Raw genomic sequence first — 22,154 nt, 5'->3', positions numbered from 1 at the left:
AGAGTAAAGCAGAATGGTATTGAGGTAATACACTTGATGTGGGAAGAAACTCTCATATCACAACTGTATCAAACATCATATCGAACCGAATCTCTTTGTAATTAAGTCATATCGTTATCAAATCGCATTTGAATCGCATTGCATCGTGAACAGGAGTGAATCGTATCGCATCGTATCGACAGGAGCTTGAGTGTATCGTTAATGTATCGTATCGGTGGCAGCGTATCGAGATGCGTATCGAATCGGCCTCAGTGGTGGAGATATACAACCCTAGTGTGCGTGTGTGTCAGTGTCTGGGCCTCCCACCTACACAGCCTTTAGTTCCAGCAGCAGTTGTAGGTCAGAGCAGGTCTGCAGCAGGCTGACTGCACCTGATGTTCTTCTGCAGGAACTCCTCATTAAAAATCTGTCTTAGATTGATGATCTAACCAGTACACAGTGAAAATTCCTTCATTGCATGTATAAGGGATGGTTATAATGTTAGATACTGGCACATATAGACCCTTTCAGAGAGTATAAACAAAGACAGGTGTTACCAAGAATACTAATTAAGGCTCCATTCCATTTAGTGTACCAGAGCGTTTTCTAATGAGCCACACCTGTCTTTGTTTATACTCTCTGAAAGGGTCTATAGCCTAGGTGTTGTTAGGCCTGAGGTTTGAACATAGCCCTGGATCTGGAGTTTTCAAGAGCTTCTGTTCCATCATCAACGAACCATAGATAGGAACAGACGATATGGACATTATTAACTAGGTAGGAAAGTTCTTTTATGTTTTTCAGCTAGAGTGTGAAAGACTAATGAAGCTCTCAAATGAGTCCGGATTAAAGGAGAAGTGCTATTTTTTACAACCTGGACCTTATTAGGATAAAAACAAGGTAAAAACAAGCAGTTAAAGTGACAGCAGTGCTATCTTAACAACTGATAGCACTGCTGTCACTTCAACTCCTTGTTTTTACCTTGTTTTTATCCTGTTTTTACCCAGTTTTATCCAGTGTGGCACTGTTGCACTTTATTTGTTGCTTGTTGGATGTTTATTGTTGTCCTGTGTCATTGTGTCACCCATGTTGCTGGTATCTATTGTCACTCTTTGAAATTATTATATTGTGTGTTGTTGTTTTTGCTGCTGGCTGCAACGTAAATTGCCCTCTGGGGACAATAAAGATATCTTGAACTTGAACATTATCTGCTGCGGAACTTGTTCATTCACCAATATTTTGTCGAAAAAAAACGTCACTTGTCAGGTTCAGGGATGATTTAAGTGAGAAAATAGAAATTACCTGCACAAATCCTGTGTTGTTGTGCACGGATAGATCCTAACACGGTCTGTATTATCTGACCTCACTTTCCTCTTGACAATGGCACAGTGTGAAATAAAATGAATGCTTTAATGAGAGTGGCTGTTATCACACTGAAACTGCAGCACAGTAATGGGTTGATTCATCACTGTCAGACCATGGCTGCTCGGTTGCCCTTTGAAAATGTATTTACATATTGACATTGTTTTTAATGAGAAATGATATACTATAGTCAGTGGCGACCAAGGTACTGAAACCACTTCTGTACAAGCTCACCCCTTCTCCCTTCTGGCGTCACAAGAGATCTGTTATTTGCTTTTTATAGTCTTGTTGCACCTCCCAGAGTGGAAATGATGTTTGAAATGTCGCCCATATTTAATCATACACTTGAAATCCATAGAAATAAAATCATAATAACTTAGAGGAAAAGCCTATATTCTCAAAAAATCTTTTTGAGGGGTTAAGCCTTTTAAAAATTCAGATCTAAGCCTCCTCCTGCATAAGACTTGGTTATAACATGTTTTGTTTTTTTGTTTTTGTCTCCCTTCCCAGTTGTGTCTGTGATTTTCCACGGTGGCCAACAAGAAGAGGAGAGAATTTAAGAGAAATCCTCAGCTTTGTTCTCCCTCCCCCCCTGCTGCCCCCTCCTCTGGATGATTGAAGCCATGCCCATCGTGTCTGCAAGCACAGGTACGGCCAAACATATGCTCAAGCTACTTGTTCATTCTCTCTGATGCTTTATATACACTTATAAATAATGCACACGCTATAATATCAAGCATACACTACCGGAGCTTAAACAGAGAGCATTAAAGGAGCTTAACCAAGCTTTCTGTGAGATTACCACGTCTGTTTACATGACAAAAGGTATAATCTCAGATTTCACTTGGGCATAGAGGTATTTGGGTGAGGCAAATTGACATCATACAGCAAATTGACATTAAAAGCCACAATAAATTATAGTTTTGTTGAAATCAGTGGAGGGGGGAAGGTGGGTACAACAAGGGTAGATACTGTCTAGAACATTTGATGTTTCTTCATCTGATGTCATGGTTAAAAAAAACCAGTATCAGAAGAGATGTTCTTGATTAGCCTGAACAGGATGGAACATTCATCCTCAAATAGACCTTGAAAAGAAAAAACTGCAGTGGCACTAAGGCTTTTATTATGTTACTATAATGGTAGAGAGCCTTTCATGTGATGTGAACCTTCTGTTGATGTTGAGTGGTGGTCATGATGATGATGATGATGATGATGATGATGATGATGATGATGATGATGATGATGATGAGCGTGGGCAGTCAATACGTCGTGACACCCAGTGTCTATGACTCACAGGGCTGCATGAGACTCTGGCCCTGCTCACCTCCCAGCTCCACCCAGATGCCAACCACAAGGAGGACCTGGTCTTCCTCAAGGACGTCTTCAGTGAGAAAAGCCTCGGTTACCTCATGAAGGTAGAACACACACGTCGTTGTTATGATGTCTGGAGCCAGGTTTGGCCGACAAACACTAAAGACAACAAAGGAAGTAGATGATTTAGATGTTGTTCCAGTGTAGGGATGTCACGATTACACATTTTCTTGACACGGTTATTGTCAGACAAATAATCGCGGTACTACGATTATCACGATTAACATGCTTTAATTAATTTCACAACACTGTGAATGTGTAAAATCAAATATAGTCAAAATATAATTACATTACTCATACGTTTACACAAAATATTTCAAGTATCTATTAATAAAGGAATAATTATTAATCCCCCAGAGGAAATGTTTGAAATATTCAGGTCATAAATTGTTGTTGTTTTTTTTTTTAATTACAAATGACACCCTAACATTTAAATTCCTACCAAATCAATGTTACGTTAGGTAAATGGACCAGTATCTGTGCATTATCCTTTATTTAGGGTTAGGGTTAACTTAACTAATCATCTTTTTTGGAAAGTAACGGTATTTAGGAATCTTTACGATCAATTAATTGTGGCGTTTAATACAGCGATTAATTGTGAAAACAAGTAATCGTGACATCCCTATTCCAGTGCCAATCATACAATATAGGTTTTTTTTTAATGGGTGTAAATGAAGAAATATGACATATGAAACAGGCAAATGCAAATGTGCAGTGGACTCTGTGAATACATACAATGCATTTTTGTGTACATTTTTCAGCGCTCTGTATCAGAGAGAGGAGACTATCAGCATTTACTGTAAAAACAGAATGACATGGTATTATTGGTAGAAATGTGACCTAATTTATCCCACAGTAACATTTCATTAACTGATCCTCTACATCACAGATCCATGAGAAACTGAAGCAGTATGAGAAACAGAGCCCGACTCCGGTCCTGCACAGCGCCTCCTGTCTAGCAGAGGACGTAGGTGCAACCTTTCCTCCAGCATCCACTCCAAACTACATCTGAATATGGAGTGATACTTGAATTAGATATTAAGTGGTTTCTGGAGTAGATTAATTAAAATCGGGGGGATGAGAGACAACATTTTTGAAATATCTGAAGTGATGTTCTGCTTCACATCTCCAGCTGGCAGAGGAGCTTCAGAATGGACTGCTGGAGGACGATGAGAGAGAGCTGCTGCTCCTGCTGAGCACTCCTCACCTCAAGGTACTGTACACTCTCACACACATCTTGTGTCTTTCATCACACATCAAGCAGCTGATAAGTGCTCAACAGAGTCTCTTTTGCGTTCAACCCAGACACCTTTGTGTGGTTTAATATCTTAAATGGCATTGCTTCTCTGTACTTTCAGTCTGATTTCCTGTCGTCTATTTCATAAAGCTGTGTCAGAGCTGGCTGAACCCCTAATTATTCTTATCAAGTGATAATACTCACGTTATTGGCTTTCTGGGGAGCAGGAAGAGATGATGCTTGTTAAATCTGAACACGTTATTCCTTCGTTTTCTTTATGTACATTGTTGTTTAGGCTTATCTATATTGTGTATTTATCTGTGTTTTTCTTTTTTCTCTCTTTTTTTTTACTTTTTTATTTTTTTTCTTCCATGTAAAAGGAACATGAGATCATCATGGGCACAGTTAAAGTAACAATATTCTTTTACACATACATACTACATATATACATACATCATGGTATGATGTCATGCTATTTATGGTGCATATACAATCCATTTTTCCCAGCGTTCAGTACATTTCTCCAACTGAAGTCTTAAAACAAAAGTACGTCTCTCCATACAATACATTTCTTGAGTGATCCCATGCCACTGGGCCAATGTTGGAGGATCTGGTTGCAACCATTTTCTAGTTACAGCTTTTCTGCTACTTGGCAGAATAATTTTATGTGGGACTGTTTCTGGGGTTTTACCGAGATATAAATAAATAAAAGAGAAACCTAGATCCACCCCTATTATTTTATTTATCTCAGTTGACACCTCCCCCCAAAATGATTGGATTTGTGGACAGGACCAAAAAACATGAAAGTGGTTAGCCATAGAGGTTCCACATTGTCTCCAACAGAGGCCTCGGCTCTCTGAGCCTGTTTGCAGTGCTGTTATCTTAGGAGTTATGAAAAATCTCACTACATTCTTCCAGCCAAGCTCTCTTAACGATCTTGAGTTTGCAGCGGTTGCTTGTGTCTCACATATTTCTAACCAGGCCTCCTCTGATATTTGCATTTCTGACTCCCTCTCCCATTTTTGCTTTATGGATGTTGTAGAAGTCTTTTTAGCAGTTTGTATACTTTCGTATATTCTCGAGATCAACTTTTTGTTATCGTATGCATCATGAGATATAGAGATGAAGTTACATTCATTCTCCTCCTTGATTTGTAATTGTTTATTGTAATAGTCTCTGACTTGCAGGTATCTATGAAAGTCTTGCTTCTCCAGTCCATGTGTTTCTATCTATAAATTCCTCATGAAGGCAGTGCTGTCAGCGCACGACACGGTGGCCCAGAAGAACTTTGACCCGGTGCTGCCGCCACTGCCGGACGACCTGGACGACGATCTAGAGGAAGAGTCGGTGAAGATCGTCCGCCTGGTGAAGAACAAGGAGCCTCTGGTGAGGGTCAACACACCACAAATATAAGAGCTCCTCCATCAGTCAGCAGCTACTTTTCTTACGCCTTCATGTGAGGCTTTAGAAGTGTATTTCCTTTAATGGAGCAGCTTTGAGGCTCCAGAGCTCCGGGGTGTGAATGTGTCACTGTGGGATGCTATAAAAACCCATGCTAAAGGAAATCCTTCAAGCAGAGGACAAAAAATAGATTTGGTGTTAACTTGCCAGAAGCATCTGCTGAAGAGCCACCAGTCTGGCAGCAACTGGCTTAGATCAGAAAGCTAAATCTACCACAGCTCAGTTCGACTGAGAGGCAACAGGATGCAAACTGTAACATAATGCCTGTGTTTTGTAGTAGTACTTTACTTTCCCTGCACTGTTCCTCACACCTTATCAATCCCACATATAACAAGGTCAATCTGATCCAAAAGTTATTTTATTATCCAATGTAAGTAAATTTGTAAGAGTAAGTTTGTTATCCGATATAATCCAACCCATGTAATATGTGTTCTTAGACATATTAGCACCTATAGCTCACAATTAAAACATGATATCTGTATGAGCTATGGTAGCCATTTCCCCCTGTTTCTAGTCTACACTGCAAAAACTCAAAATCTTTCCAAGAATATTTGCCTTATTTCTTGTCAAAATGTCTCATTTCTAGTCAAAACTAATCTCTTTTCGCTTAAAATAAGACTGATCACCTACAAATTAACTTGTTTTTAGATCATTTTCATTTGTTTCAGACAAATTTTCACTTGAAATAAGTAGAAAAATCTGCCAGTGAAAGCAAGTTTTTTGTGCTTGTAATAAGAGAGAAAAACTTGATCCACTATCAGATTTTTCTACTTATTTCAAGTGAAAATCTGCTTGAAAGAAGTAAAAAAGTATCTAAAAACAAGCTACTTTATAATGTGACAAGTCTTAGTTTAAGTATAATGAGATTTGTTTTGACTAGAAATTACATTTTTGACTGGAAATGAGACAAATATTCTTGGTAAGATTTTGAGTTTTTGCAGTGTATATTGTATCCTTTCTGTAGCTTTACATACAGTCAGACCTTCTCATACAACTCTCAGCAAAAAAGTGTATGTGAATTGCCCAAATTGTCAAAAATATTCCCGTAAACTGGTAAAAACAAATCTTTGCCACATGGTTGGGAGCAGGTCTGCGTACCTGTACAAACAACAGGTAATCTGGAGGATCAGACATCAGAATCTCCGGTCACACAGGGTTTTGTCATGTACTCTTAACAGGTTATTGATTCTCTTTTTCCCAACAAAAGCCACCAACCTGCACAAAGGGAGCAGCTCGTAGCAGTCCTATCAGAGGATTGTATCAGCTCAGCGGACTGGAGATGAGATCTGTGTTTGGAAATCTGATTAATTCTGGAGTCTTTTCTCCCAGGGAGCGACCATCCGGAGAGACGAGGCGACGGGAGCTGTAATCGTGGCCAGGATCATGAGGGGAGGGGCGGCCGACCGCAGCGGTGAGGCAAACTGTTGTTCACACTTTAAATGTGGCAACACAAATGTCAGCTGTGTTCTTTTTTATTATGTCTTAGAAAAAGATGTAAATCCGATTGTTCGAGTGCCGTAGAAAATGAATCAGACTCCTGTATGTTGTAACTTTCTTATCACTACTGATCCACTGACAGGGAAGTGAGGAGATTATGTTGTGTAACCACATGAACTGTCAACAGAGGTCAAATCCTTGAGATTAGTGCCATGTGATTGCATATTTTGAGATTACAAACAAGGGTCGCCCCCGACTGTTGCCATGGAGATGTTATTGACTTTTTGCCAAAAGAAAATTGTTTATCTTTTTGTTCATATCCAAGCCTTATCCCTGTAAAATACTCTAAGCGATGTTACACATACTAAGATTTTCTTTTTCTTTTTTTTTTGGCTAGTGAACTTGTTTTCGTTTGACTTGTGTGTGTGTGTGTGTTTGTGTTTCCAGGTCTGGTCCACGTAGGGGATGAGCTTCGAGAGGTCAACGGAAACCTGATAACCCACAAAAGGCCAGATGAGATCAGTCAGATTCTGGTAAAGTGGAAAGCAGAGTTTTTCCATGAAGCATCACGCTGCTTCAGATACTGACAGAGCTTCTCTCATGTTTTTCATCAGTCCCAGTCACAAGGATCCATCACACTCAAGATCATCCCAGCTGTCGCAGAGGAAGACAAGCTGAAGGAAAGCAGGGTGAGGCCTTCCTGTCTACAGCTTCACAGCAACAACATTTACTTCTGCCCCTATTGCATAATTGCGTTTCTATCAATTACTTTCGGCGTGTCTTTAGTTAAACCCTCCTGTTGTCCTTCTGGGTCAAGGAAGAAAGGAAGGAAGAAAGAATGAAGAGAAAGAAATAAGGAAGGAAGGAAAGATGGAAGTAAAAAAGGAAAGAAATAGAGGGAGGGAACAGATTGGGTCAATTGGGTCAAGAAGGAAGGAAGGAAGGAAGGAAGGAAGGAAGGAAGGAAGGAAGGAAGGAAGGAAGGAAGGAAGGAAGGAAGGAAGGAAGGAAGGAAGGAAGGAAGGAAGGAAGGAAGGAAGGAAGGAAGGAAGGAAGGAAGGAAGGAAGGAAGGAAGGAAGGGGAAAAGGATTGTGGAAAGAAGGAAGGGAAACAGGAAGGAAAGAAACATGGAGGGAGGGAACAGATTCATTCAAGGAAGGAAGAAGGAAGGGAAAACGAAAGGAAAGAAAGATGGAGGGATAGGGAACAGATCAGGTCAATTGGATCAAAATAGGAAGGAAGAAGAAGTAAGGACAAAGGGAAGGAAGGAAAGAAGAAAGGAAGGAAGGAAGGAAGGAAGGAAGGAAGGAAGGAAGGAAGGAAGGAAGGGAGTAACAAAGGAAATAATAGAGAACAGATTGGGTTAATTTGACCCAGAAGGACAACAGGAGGGTTAAATGCATTAGCAAATTCAACATTTTGGGAGGTTTAATTGTTGAGGGTTAGATCTGGAGATTTTAACCACTCTCATATAAGGCTACAGCCAGCAGTTGGTAGGCTGAGCTTAACATTAAGCTTGGAAATGGGGGGACAGTTAGCAGTTAGCCTAGCTCTGTACAAACTCAGTGATGTTACGTTATGAGAGTGTTATCGATCTTCTCATCTAACTCTAAAAAGACATAGTGAATAAACATACATCTTAACATGTCAAACTACTGCCCCTGACAGATGTAATGCCCCTGCTCCTCTCAGGTCTACCTGCGGGCTTTGTTCGACTACACGCCCTTTGAGGACAAGGCCACGCCGTGCCAAGAAGCCGGACTTCCTTTTAGGAAGGGGGACATCCTCCAGGTGGTGAGCCAGGAGGACAACACCTGGTGGCAGGCCAAGAAGGTGGGCGACTGTAACCTGCGTGCTGCCCTCGTCCCCTCCACACAGTTTCAGGAAAGGTAGTGTGCATCAGATTAGCTGTGAAATAAATATAAAAAAAACTCTGTACTTTTTTACACATTTTTTTTATTTAATCTTTTTTTCTGCTCAGGCGCCTAAAATACAGAATGAAAATGGGTTCCTTTCCTGCTCCTCTGTCTCCAAAAACTCCTACATGTAAGTCGCCGTTGTACATTTGCAATCGGTCAACTTCTATGACCTTAGGCCCAAAAATGCACAAGAAGCTTAGATCTATAGATTCTGTTTTTATTTTATTTTATTGCAGGTCAAATTTAATCCAACCAAGGTAAAACAGAAAAGGAGATCATGTAAAAAAGAACAGGGGATCTGGGGTTGAGCTCAGAAACATAATCCATCATTTCAGTCTCTAATCCAGTTTAGACAGTAACAGTACAGTTCCCCTCTTACATAAAAGCTGAGTTCCCCAACTCTCACTGAGCTTCAAAAGGAGAAATGCAGATAAATGGGTGAAGTCCACCTCAGATGGTGCAGAACAGTGGTTTTGTTATTTATGTGAACACCCTACAGTAATGCCTGTGTGTTATTCCTTGCATCGCTGTCCTCAGATGATCGAGCTGAGAGAGGTACGTAGACAGTCCCTCGTGTCGGAGCACGTCTCTCATCCCTGGACTTGACTACATGTTTTCATGGTTGAAAAAAAAAATCATTGATCCCTGTGAACCCACCCCGTCCTCTCCCCATTCACATAAATTCCCTTGTTTTTAGGTTTTACTATTTTCTTTGCACCAATTCAACCAGGGGTGTCAAACTCATTTTAGTTCAGGGGCCACATTCACCGCAATTTGATCTCAAGTGGGCCAGACCGGTAAAATAAGAGCAAAATAACCTATAAATAATGAGAACTCTTATTGTTTCTCTTTATTTTAGTGCAAATAAGTACATTATTAAAGCAGATATCAGCTTCACGGCCGTTTCGGCTAATGCTGCGTTCAAGGCAGGCTTTTGAAACCGTAAGTTACAGCTTCAAGTCACAACTACGACTTGGTAGCGTTCCAGGTAACCCGTAGCTCGTGTTTTTACCATCCTGTTGTCTGTGAAAGTTCCCTATAACGGCCACTCGTAACTTCCGACCCGTGAACTCGTACCAGATCGAACTGGTATGACTTCACAGGAAGGAAAAACACAAAGTACGAGTTTCTTTGAACGCACCATGAGTTAGCAGCCCCCGCCCTTGTCAGGCATCAATTGGTCCTCGTGCTACGTCACCACATTCACGCGCATCCGTTGGCTGCACACACAGCCCTTCATGCCGTTCTCTCTCCTCATTGGATAACACTTGTATCCCACAAGGAAAATTTTCTCCTCGGGTTACAGCAGAGCAGAGTGACGGAGAGACTCGTGTTTAGGCTGAAATACTTCATGTAAGTGATTGCTGACGGAAAATAGGACTATTTAGGACTTATATTAACAAAAACATTCCACTGATATCTGCTTTAAGATGTTTACATTAAATAAACTGTCCTTTTACAAAACATGTTATGTACAACCTGAAATTTCACACATGAAAAAACACAAAAACACATGCAATTTCAACAATATTATGCCTCTTCTGTCTTTAATGTGATTTTCACATATGGCAAATTCATCATGTTTGACATCCCTGAATTAAACCCTCCAATTTTCTGTGTCAAAGTTACTGCACTTAACCTGTTGTGTCCTGCACATTAAAATACCCTCATCATCAACCTCTCCTCCCTCCTCTTGCCCCGTCTTCTCTTCCTGCCTGCCCCCCTGCAGAGGACTGTGACAGTGAGGGTGCTCTGAATGGAAAGGAAATAGGTGAGCAGGCACAATCAAATGAGTGCATACAAATCACTGCAACATCACATTTCTGCTGTATCTGTGCGCTAATCCATCCCTTCTTTTAGAAACTGCAAGCTCTAATTGTCAAGGTATTTTCAGGGATGGCTTTGTGCTGCTTTGATGAGGGTCAGGGTTGGTAACAGCTGATGGATCACCTTTTATCTTTAAAAAACAAACAAAAAAACACTTACCATCTTAAGAAAGTCTGTTTAGCCACACCTGACGTGATCCACCGTTGGCCAGTCAGTAATCTGTACCAGTTTGTTCATCATCACACTTTCTGGTCGCTCTTATCGACTTAGTGTGACTGTGCTTCTATGGCATTACCACCGCCATTTTGGCTCGGACCTCATCTTCACATTATTTGTCAATCATACTGATCGATTCTGAACAAAAATCTCACTCACAGCTTCATCTCACATCCGTCCATGTCTTTCAGAATATTCATCTAAATCAGAATATGCATTGGGCAAAACAAGTAAGCCTTATCGCTGTTTCACAGATTCAACTGACACTAGATTTTTGTTTATTTATTTTGTATGTTTATTGCAATACAGTTATTTGTGGTGTTATAATACTTTTTTTTTATTAGATCTATTATAAGTTCTGCTATTTCTAACATTATCCAGCATTAGCATTAATAGCAAAGAGGTTTCCCCAGAAGTGGAAAGCAACACCAGTGTTACAGTAACTGATTGAATTAGTTTTCTTCTACTGAAGTTAGCACGGTAAGCCTTGTTAGCCCGTCCCATCATTTTCCCACAGCAACTTTCCCACAGTAGCCTCCAATCTGCTGCGTGGATGTACCACTGCTTCGAGAGCGTATTACAATCTCCTTTATGATTGACAAACTCACAATTAGCCTCTTGAATAATTCTTCTGGCTAAGGATCCATCAAATATGGACATTAAAGAATTGTTGAGCCTACTGGAAGGGACACTATACAGTTTAGAATAATCCTGTAATTTCTCTCTGATGGTCAAAATATATATATATATATAATACAATATGGGCTCTTGTAAGCTCACAGGTATAGGAGGAGGCAGCTCTACTGTGAAGTAACAGTGATGATTTTGGTTTGATTTGATTTGTGTGACGGGACAATAATGTGAACACTGTAGAGGCTTGAAATGGCTTTTTATGTAATAATGTGTCAGGAGCCTGTTTGTTGTGGGTGAACCCTCATGGCCCTCACTTATTGTGTAAAAAGCCCAGCACTTTATCTGTGTGTGTGGCTTGTTCATGCAGTAGGCCATGTGCAGTCTGCTGCAGCCACCGAGCTTCTCCCTCATGGCAGCTCATGTATCTCATTGTGCTTCGCAAAAAACGGCCTCTCTTCCTTCACGCCACATGCTTAAAGGTGCTTTGTGTGTGTGTGGTGACGAGGTAGCCGTAGCTTGCATGGCTTCATAGCTTCTATTCTATACAAGTCAGCTGGTTGAATAAATGGTCTAATATGAGCTGTAGTTTCTCCCAAGAGTAAGGCAGCCCCTGCCTTCTGTGGCCATGCTTTCTCATGGGATTTTTACTCAGGTACTCTTACTGATTTCTTCTGGTGGTGTTCAGTGTGTCTGTGTCGTGTGATGTAATATACACACAGGATTTTAAAGGGATAGTAGCATTTTTTTTAAGTGGGGTTGTATGATCGACAAATAGCCCCTAAGTACTTGCAGTAGAAGACTCTCTGCACTCCTCCTGTTAGCAACGCCAGCCCATAGCCCTGCCCAGAGATTAACGACATATAGTGTTGTGAACAGACCCAAAGAACAATGGAACTGTGTATTTTTTTTCAGGTAAAACCTCTTTTAGGCCGCTAAAATAGGCCGTTTCTTTGGGTCTGTTCACAACACTGTATGTTGTAAATCTCTGGGCAGGGCTATGGGCTAAACAGGAGGAGTGCAGAGAGTCTTCTACTGCAATTTAAGTACTTAGGGGCTATTTGTAGATCATACAACCCCACTTTAAAAAAAATGCTACTATCCCTTTAATTTTTCAATCAGGGATCATATGGGATACACTGATTTGACATAACTGGAAGTTTTAATTCACTCTTCATTTAGTTTTTCTTTCTCAATATTATCAAGTATTTTAATTGGTAGCGTGATCTTGTAAGAAAACTTTCAGGGTTCTTTAGTGCTACAGATCTCTGTCCCTCTCTCATCTGTGCTTGCATGTGTTGAACCACAGCCAGCCTGCGCAGAAGTTTCCGCCTCAGGAAAGATCGTCAGGCTTCACCGGGAGAAGCCCAAACACCAGATGCCAATCACACCGACTTTATGATTTATGAAGAAGTAACACAATACCTGCCCCACCCTGGGGAGAGGCCCCGCCTTATAGTGCTGATAGGTAGGTCTGACATGGCTTCTAAAAGACACTTCACTTCACTTTAACTTGTAATTGTTGCTCTGCATTTGTGCAGCTTTGCATCATCTTTGTCCAACGGTCTCTTTTTTTTATCTGTGCGGTCACAGGTTCCCTGGGAGCTCGGGTCACTGAGCTCAAACAGAAGGTGATCGCAGAAAATCCGCGATGCTACGGTCTGGCTGTGCCTCGTGAGTGTCTTGAAATATATTTTATTCCCCTTTATTTGACTTTTAACACTCCAGTCCCCATCAGGCAGTCTAGAGATGCAGATATATCTTTATTTCTCTGTGTTTAAGAAGCAGCGACTTTCACCTGAGTAGTTTCTGTAATGCCTGCAGTCTAGGATTCAATTAAAATCCTTATTTCCTCTGAGCTTTATTCCAATACAAATGTGATAATTGGCTGTTTTGGAGTGGACAGCTTTGCAGTATGACAAGCTCTTCTCCTCTCAGAGAGTCTGGATGCATGCTTTTTTTTTTTTTTTAATTTTTTAGCTTTAGTATAAAGTGTTCAAGCATTCAGCAATCTATCTTTTCCCCCAACCCTGTCCTCTTGCTGGCGGTGTCGGCCTGAAGATACCACTCGAACCAGGAAGTGTCACGAGAGAGAAGGAGTGGAGTACCACTTCATCACTAAAGCAGCTTTCGAGGCCGACATCCAGAATGGCAAGTAAGTGTTGAACACTGAACAGAGTATCTTGTAAACCAAGCGCTAACATCAATCAACATATACTGGATATTAAAGAATTCAGTCTGCCAGCCTGAACATATTATTTTGCATGTACTCTTTTTAATAGATCACAATTGTACTTTTTTTTTGCAGGTTTATTGAATATGGGGAGTATAAAGATAACCTGTATGGCACCAGTTTGGAGTCCATCCATAGGGTTTTGAATCAGAACAAAGTCTGTCTAGTGGATGTGCAGCCAGAGGTCAGTACTGAATGTGCTAAACCAAATGCATTCACTTATACAACAAGTATCACTTGTACAAACAGGGTGGTAAAGTGTATTAGACATTTGATGTAGAGGATTTTTTTCTCTTTACATTAAAATAAATCCACATGACCCCTCCCCTCATTTCTTTGATGCATCTGCCGACATAAAACCACAGATCATCAGGATCAACAGATTGTCAGCTACACTTTATCTTATCACATTGAGATTATTGCGGCCCATTTTATCTGCCTTAATTAAAAGTCTCTGACAGTTCATACATAATGCAGCAGAAGGTATTTTAATTAGTGAAGAACAGAAGCTGTGCGCTGCCACATTTTAGCATCACTACTCAGACAGTTCAATTAGGAGATGTTAGGATTCTGCCCGTCATGTCATGTGGACTGTCTGGATTCAGCCTGCAACACTCAGCTTTTAGTTCATTGAGCTGGAGGATGCTCTTACCCCTACCACAACTTTTATTTTCAGATTTTGTTGACATGTAAGAGACCGGGATAAAAACGATTACCATTGATAACTTAGTTCTGGCACATGTCTGAGAAGTTTTAAAGGGATAGTTCACCCAAAATTATTATCTACTCCCCCTCATGTAGACTAAGGTTCTGGGAGAAGTTTCTGAGTCCTCCGTGGCTTCTCTGAGTTACAGGGGGTCTCGGCGTAGCAGTGCATGTCCATATAACGGTTGCAAATGGATACCAACTGTCTTCGTAACAAAAAGACACACCAAAAAACATCCAAATACCTCCATGCTGCTTGTATGTAATGTCTGTCTTGTATTGAAGCCCCGAAATGCAGAATTGTCCGGAAAATAATTAAGTAAGTCTATATTTCAAGCTTGTTTTGTAGCGGAAGCTTCTCAAAGCTCCTCTTCCCGGTTCGTCAAATTTGGACGAACCGGGAAGAGGACAGACCCTCGTTAGTCCAAATTTGACGAACCGGGAAGAGGAGCTTCCACAAACAAGCTTGAAATATAGACTTATTTAATTTTTTTCGGAACAATTCCGCATTTCGGGACTTCAATACAAGACGGACATTACATACGAGCAGCATGGAGGTATTTGGATGTTTTTTGGTGTGTCTTTTTCGGACGAAGAAAAGTGAGCTCCGTTCTCAACCGTCATATGGACATGCAGTGCTGCACGGAGCCCCGCTGTAACTCAGAGAAGGCACGGAGGACTCTGAAACTTCTCCCAGCCCTTAGTCCACAAATTTCAATTTTGGGTGAACTATCCCTTTAACCTCTACTGTTCAGTCTGTAAATTGCTGCTTTTCCCTCAACACTCAGGCGCTCAAGACTCTACGTACCCGCGACTTCAAGCCATACATCATCTTTGCACGGCCTCGCATCTATGTTAATCAAAGAAAACAGCTCGGCTCCTCTTCCTCACTCAGCTTAGGGATCACGGTGAGTTACATAAAAACATGGAACAAGTCATTGAACTTAAAGGGATACTTCACCCAAAATCGATAATTCACCAATTTTCTACTACTTTATTTCGGACATGTTAATTGAATCAGACTTCATCACACACAATTTCAGTTACACATTACAAGCAAGCAAGCAACTTTCTGAGTTATCAAAACTCTTTAAGAGTTCCAGGGGGGGTCCGGCTGGCAACGGGTTTTCATATAATGGCAGCGGATAGAGTTCACTTTTGAGTCGTCCAAAACACACACTATGAAACATCCAGAGATACCTCCATACTGCTCATCTGTACTGACCCAAGTGTCCTGAAGCCGCCACATGAAAAAGTTGTTCGGAAAAAATTAATTTGATCTCTGTTTTTAGCCTTGTTGCAGTGGCTGCGCGAGATTTGCTGCGAGATGTTCTCCCGTGTTTCTCACAGCAAACATCAACAGAGCCACAGGGAGCTACTGCTACAACAAGGCTAAAAACAGAGGTCAAATTAACTTTTTCCGAACTGCTTTTTCATGTGGCGGCTTCAGACGAGCAGTATGGAGGTATTTGGATGTTTCATAGTGTGTGTTTTGGACGATTCAAAAGTGAGCTCTATCCACCGCCATTATATGAAAATCCGTTGCCAGCCGGACCCCCCCTTGGACTCCAAAAGCGTTTTGATAACTCAGAAAGTTCTCCAAACCCTTCCCTGGCATGACGGTGAGTAGATGTTGGTGAATTATCGATTTTGGGTGAAGCATCCCTTTAATATAAAGGTTTTCTTCACCTGTCTGCAAGCTTTGAAACTCACTCCATCTTTCCCCGACAAGGAGGAGGACCTACAGGAAATGAAGCAGTCGGCGGATCGGATGGACGAGTGCTTCGGCCACTGGGTGGACTATGTGTTGGTGAAGGAGGATCCAGTCAGTGCCTTAGCAGAGCTGCAGGTGGTGCTGGAGCGGGTGCTGACAGATCCCCAGTGGGTGCCTGTGTCCTGGGTCAGGAGCTAGTCCACTTTAACCCAGCTCGACGGCGTCACATCAAGAAATGTGGAGCGCTATTTGGGAGCAGATGAAACCGCGGGGAGCCTCTGGAGTGATCAGTGTTTACTGCCATATAACCATCCCACAGATACAGGTGTGTTACAGGTGTGTGAGTCAAGTGTTAGTCACTATATCTGCAATGACTGGAAGCTGCTTCCTCATCAGTCTGAACATCAAGCAAGCGTTTCTGATTCTGTGTCAGTGTAACATAAGCAGGGCGGCCCCACAGGTCCAGTGCTGGTGTATATACTGTGTATCTCAATAGTACAGTGGCAGTATAACAGCTCTGATGGGCATGAAGTACATGCATGCAGGACAAACTTCCTCAAGAGAGCATCTGCACTTGTGTGATCAGTTCTGAAAGATGTCTAGTACACTACTGAAGTGCCATATCGAACATGTCAAACTAATAAATATAATTGTAAAATTAAAGAAAAGCTCTTTGGACCTCTGTATATTTAAATGCTACAAACTGTTAATGTTAGTGTTCCTTGATTTGTCTGAATTCAAGTGAAGTGGAGTAGCGTGTGTGTGGGTGAATAATAAAACTCAAGAGCCATCCCGTGTTATTTGGGGAAACCATTTACTTTAGAATGACGTATGTAACAATTACAAACCAACCCATAAACAAAAGAGGAAAAATATACATGTGTTTAAATCGTGTGCAAGAATACACAAGGCCTTTTTACTTCCACAGCTTCTTGATGGACATGTTCTTCTCGCTGTCTTTCTGCATCACCTGGAAAAGAGCAGAGAAAAGTCTCAATAGGAAGGTAGGTACAGGTGGAAACATTACGAATATTAAATGAGGGATTATTTTTATTCAAGAGGAGAGGAGATTATTCTACTGACCTTTGCCACGGCCATCTCGAAGTCCTCCTGGGTGACGTGAACTCTCCTCTCTCTCAAAGCATACATGCCTGCCTCTGTGCAAACACCCTAAAATACACACACACGCGATAAGGAAATTAAATGGTGCTCTACTTCATTTAACACCGGACTGCTGCTGTTCAGTCTGCCAGTTCTCACCTTAACCTCAGCACCAGAGGCTCCGGGCATCAGCTCTGCGATCTTCCTCAGGTTAATGCCACGGGTCAGGTTCATCTTCCTGGAGTGGATTTTCAGGATGTCCAAACGGGCCTTAAGGTGCACAAATAAAAACATAACTCTTAACACCACATCTCCCACAGCACGCCTAAGTATATGTGATTATACTGTGTCAAGTATTTACCTCTTCATTTGGAGGCGGGAACTCGATCTTCCTGTCAATCCTGCCTGGTCTGAGCAGTGCCGAGTCGAGGATGTCGATACGGTTCGTGGCCATGATGACCTGGAGGGACAGAAGGTGCATTTTAGTCACATTAAAACATCAGTTTTAAGTTTAATAATAATGCTTAGCACATCAGTGACCAAAGGAAAGAGTGACACAACTGCAGCTCCTCCCACTTCATTTACAAGTCAACATTCAATAAAGGTTTTACAATACAACTGCAGTTGTAAGCAGACAAGTGTATATTGATGCACTTAGGCACTTAGTATGAAGCATGAGTAAGCAGCACAATGACTGATCATTTATCATTAGGGGTGGGTGATGTGGCGATATTAGATCGTGAAGGATTAGAGTGTGTAGACGATCTGCCAAAGTGCAGAGATCGTAGGATCATCTGGGGCACATTCTATAAATTGCAGTTCTATAGTTTGCTAAAAGAGATAACAACAGTTACTTTAGTTACCTTTTATGTTGCAAGAGTCCACTTTATCAGAGTGTTGTTGTTTACCTTTTACTATGTTTACGTTGTTTGCACATGTTGGCAAAACTGCAACTATTTAGATTAAAATCTGTTCAGAAAGGTTGTTTGGCCTAAATTGTCTGTTTTTCTTTTTTCGATTTAAGATCGTGATGAAATCGAAATCGTGACTTCATTTTTAAAAAATCGTGATATGATATTTTTGCCATATCGCCCACCCCTATTTATCATAAAATATTAAATGTCTATACATAAAAAAAACTAAATAGTGACTTTGTATCAGTTAATATGCAAAAAGATCTTGATACTGAGCAAAAAAAAGAAAAAGGTAGAATTATGTCACTGTGTGTGTGTGTGTGTGTGTGTGTGTGTGTGTGTGTGTGTGTGTGTGTGTGAGATACCTTGATGTTCTTAGTTGCCTCGAAGCCGTCCAGCTGATTGAGAAGCTCCAACATCGTCCTCTGCACCTCGCTGTCTCCACCTGAGCCGCCCTCCAGGCGAGATGAGCCGATGGAGTCGATCTCATCCATGAAGATGATGGAGGGAGCGTGCTCTCTAGCCATGACGAACAGCTCACGCACCATACGGGCACCTGGGGCAAAACATGGGAGCAATCAGAGTTATGCAACCAGATGCTTAGTTTTGATTCAGTCTCATGAGGACGATAGTGAATGTATTTAAGTGTTCAGCAGAAGCTCACCCTCTCCAATGAACTTCTGGACCAGCTCGGAGCCAGAAACCCTGATGAAGGTACAGTCGGTGTGGTGGGCCACGGCTCGGGCCAGCAGGGTCTTCCCTGTACCAGGGGGGCCGTACAACAGCACACCCTGCAAACATAAATCACATTCATCTGTATACTGACTGATAAATCAATCCAGTCGCTATTCAAGCAGATGTTTTTCAGATTCATTATACGAGGAGTTTCTCCATCGGCAGAACGAAAAATTCTGCGACAATAAAAAAGTCTCATATTAATGTGGATGAATCTCCGCTACCCACACTTAATTAATTAGTTAATGGTCCATTTTCAATAAATATATAGTTTTGTCTGTATCGTTTTGTTATTATTAGTGGTGGTGGAAATGCTGGTCGAGCCGACCAGCATACAGCATACTTTCGGTTTCGCGGACGATGCCCGGCGATTCATGAGAATAACGCCGCCGAATCGCCGTTTATGGTCGGAACTACGACGGTATGTGATCATCTTTGAACCTCTGACTTTAATTGTTGATGAATGAAAACATGAGTCTGTCTTGCGCCGGTCAAAGAATTTCACTGTGCGCGTGGAGGCTCATAAATGTAGTGTGAAAACGCTTCGCTTTTCCAAAACTCCTCGTTGTCCCTTTAATGTATTTATATAAAACAAGAGTATCATTTGGTTTGAATGATATCCAATTCTTCCTTCTATTATACAATTCAAAATTCACCCACCTTGGGCTGTGCGATGCCTAAAGCCTCAAACAGCTCTGGGTGTTTCACAGGCAGCTCAATGACTTCCTTAATTTCCTTGATCTGCTTATCCAGGCCACCAATCATTTCATAGGTGGAGTCCGGCACCTTCTCCACCATCATGAGAGACACCAGGGGGTCCACCTTGTTGGGCAGGATCTTGTGCAGGGTGTAGCTGTCGTTACGCAGCGCCACACGACAGTTTGGAGTCACCTGGTGCAGAAGCGACAAAGGATGAGAGAATGTTTTAGGTTTCATTTCTCTCTATCTAAGCAACCGGCTGTAAAAAGTAACATTCAGTCTATGGTTGTTACAGTTTACAGGTGTTTTATACAGTGTTTCTTTTTTGATGTTCTATTTTTTAAATTCTTCAAGGATTTATAATCATTGTTAAGATGACAATAAATGTAGTACTTACATCATTGATGTCAATATTCTTGTCCACATCCACAACAAATTTTCCTTCTGGGTGCACCTGAAAATGAAGAGGAGACATTTTAGTTTTAGATGTCAACTGTTGCTCAGATTACAGTGTGCAACATGTACACTATAAAAAACAAACATATCCTCAGCATACCTTGACCAGCACTTTCTTTTTGTCCATGACCCTAACCACTTCACCTACGTAGGATCCCTGCTCCTGCAGCAACTGCAGCTCCTCGCGAAGAAGACGCACTATGAAAAGAGGAAAAAATTTAATTGAATAAGAACAAGTTCAGTACAGCTGCATTTGACAGAATTAAATTACATTCAGAGATACATAGATGTCACAAAAATGAACCATGGTTTACCTTTGGCATTGAGCTCATTCCTCTGTGCCTGCAGACGTCTGAGATTCTGACTCTTCTCATTCACTGTCAGCTGTTGGGAAAAAACACAAGTTTGAGATTGACAGTCACCAGAGTGCAATCTGGATCATATTTCAACAGATGTATCATTTTCTTACCTGTAACTCCTCTATCTTAGACAAGTAGTACTGCCGGAGACCCGTGCCACCTTTACTCTCCCCCATCTCCATCTGTCAAAAGATCAAATCTAATTTTTAACACTGCAAAACAAGAGCTCTACCACAGGGAAGGCCTGCCTCCATTCATCTGTGATTAACAAACTAAATGTTGTTTTTTATGAAATATTTGGTTCATACAACTGTAAAACGATGCCATCATTAATCCTCAGTGTTAAAATTACACTTTAAAACACATTTATTTCATATGGAAAATAAAACATCAAATGACAAAACGTGAAAACTGAGAGAATATCACGTTTATTTTAAGAAATGAAAACGTAAACAATTAGCTCAATTGCTACTGTTTAATTTACAAACTGGTCGACTATTCGAGCAAAATTCATTACTTATAACATTCACGTTTCGTTAACAGATGACGGAAACCACACAAAAGTAACTAACATCAGTGGACACGGTCAAAGCAATTCATAGATACAGTTAACAATCGACATCGGCTAACGTAAGCTAGCATTAGCTCACTCACTGTCACATATAAGATTCCGTTTGTTGATTATTATGAGTTGTATTTAACAGCTCCTGTTTATTATTATTAAAACAAACAGGAGAAACAATGTGTAGCATCCAGAGAAGCTAACTCGATGCTAACGATGCATAAAGTTGACAGTGAGCCGATGCTAGCTGTGTTAGCCGGGTTAGCTACAATGAGACAGCAAACCGGCTGCATTCATACTCCTCATTCACTCTTTTAAATCAACAGACATTTTACCATTTCACAGCGCAGCGACTCGACCATTCAATCTCAAGGCTGCTTCGAAGAAACGATTCGACTCAGAGCCCAATTGTACAGTTTCCTTGATAATTTCCCAAATAAATCACACACAGCAGCACAGAGAAAAACCACCTACATGATCGATCCCGTCCACCTCCATCTTGAAATTTCTGCATCCGCTTCAGAGAACAGGCGTTTCCGGCGGAGAGCTTTTTACAAAATAAAAGCGCACATCGCCGCCTACAGTCCTGTTTTACCAAATACTTTTCTTGTTGTTGTTGTCCCAGTTGTGAGACGGAGTACCGTACTTTGGCTCTCGAAATAACAATTGTGTTTTTCCTCAGCTTAACATAATGTATAGCTTTTATTTTAGTGGTTCCTAATAATATAGGATATTATGTTGTTGTTTTTTCCTATGTATATCACATTTTTTTTTGTTTGTTGATTTTCTCTTACTATTCATCATCAATAAAGTAATTCTGAATCTGTCAAGTCTTTAAGCTTAGTTTACTCATATGGACTGCACCATTCATCAATATTATCCAGTATTGTCTTTACGTTGTGTTCACACAACGACATGAGGGCCTGTGAAGTGCTGAGTGCTTGCCGTTATTTGAGGCGTGGTAAACATGTCTCAGCTCTTTGTGATGGATAAACCAGTCTGACCTGTTGAAACTGCTGCTCTCAGAAGCACCTGAGCTCTTTGGCCAGCACCAACATGTAGCTACACTGAAGGCACAAGTTACAACCTCAGCCCTTTGTACAAATGATTAAAGACCTACACCTTTAGTGCCAAAATAAAGTATAACACGTTAGAAGGAGATTAAAAAAGATGTAATGTTCTGGAAACAGGAAAACATGTAAGTACCACTTTGTGTGAAAGGATACAGACTAAAGGGAC

At 41.1% G+C, this 22,154-nt stretch overlaps 2 protein-coding genes across 3 annotated transcripts; one reads left to right on the top strand and one right to left on the bottom strand.

Annotated features, from left to right (window-relative positions):
- Positions 1–1,949: 1,949 nt before the first annotated feature.
- LOC311002598 (MAGUK p55 subfamily member 3-like) lies at positions 1,950–16,287 on the top strand (the record flags this gene model as incomplete). The annotated part of the gene is made up of 19 exons (XM_083994006.1): positions 1,950–1,986; positions 2,635–2,753; positions 3,599–3,676; positions 3,842–3,922; positions 5,195–5,332; positions 6,737–6,818; positions 7,292–7,377; positions 7,459–7,533; positions 8,538–8,734; positions 8,827–8,891; positions 9,302–9,319; positions 10,494–10,535; positions 12,027–12,092; positions 12,747–12,905; positions 13,031–13,111; positions 13,499–13,592; positions 13,746–13,854; positions 15,164–15,283; positions 16,108–16,287. The coding sequence occupies 19 exons, from the start codon at positions 1,950–1,952 to the stop codon at positions 16,285–16,287; spliced, it is 1,827 nt and encodes a 608-aa protein (XP_083850132.1).
- Positions 16,288–16,886: 599 nt separating this feature from the next.
- Positions 16,887–21,502, bottom strand: psmc5 (proteasome 26S subunit, ATPase 5). 2 transcript variants are annotated; one of them, XM_083993694.1, is made up of 12 exons: positions 21,390–21,502; positions 20,464–20,535; positions 20,309–20,378; positions 20,095–20,192; positions 19,936–19,992; positions 19,500–19,730; positions 18,769–18,895; positions 18,470–18,660; positions 17,552–17,650; positions 17,350–17,460; positions 17,173–17,259; positions 16,887–17,059 (listed from the first exon to the last, which is right to left on the bottom strand). In XM_083993694.1, exons 1-12 carry the CDS (start codon positions 21,411–21,413, stop codon positions 17,006–17,008), a joined length of 1,221 nt encoding a protein of 406 aa, XP_083849820.1. In that variant the 5' UTR covers positions 21,414–21,502; the 3' UTR covers positions 16,887–17,005. The 2 variants fall into 2 exon arrangements, with proteins under 2 accessions (XP_083849820.1, XP_083849819.1); XM_083993693.1 differs by having other exon boundaries at positions 21,251–21,414.
- Between the last annotated feature and the right edge of the window lie 652 nt (positions 21,503–22,154).

The sequence above is a fragment of the Trachurus trachurus genome (genome assembly GCF_905171665.1).
Source record: "Trachurus trachurus genome assembly, chromosome: 19".
NCBI lineage: Eukaryota > Metazoa > Chordata > Actinopteri > Carangiformes > Carangidae > Trachurus > Trachurus trachurus.
This window is presented reverse-complemented; position numbering and strand designations above follow the sequence as displayed.

Coding starts and splice junctions, on each gene's coding strand:
- psmc5 (XM_083993693.1), bottom strand. CDS start 21,277: ATGGTCGAGTCGCTGCGCTGTGAAATG. Junction 17,651..18,469: donor AGGCAACTAAGAACATCAAG/GTATCTCACACA, acceptor CTGTCCCTCCAG/GTCATCATGGCCACGAACCG. Junction 17,461..17,551: donor TCCCGCCTCCAAATGAAGAG/GTAAATACTTGA, acceptor GTGCACCTTAAG/GCCCGTTTGGACATCCTGAA.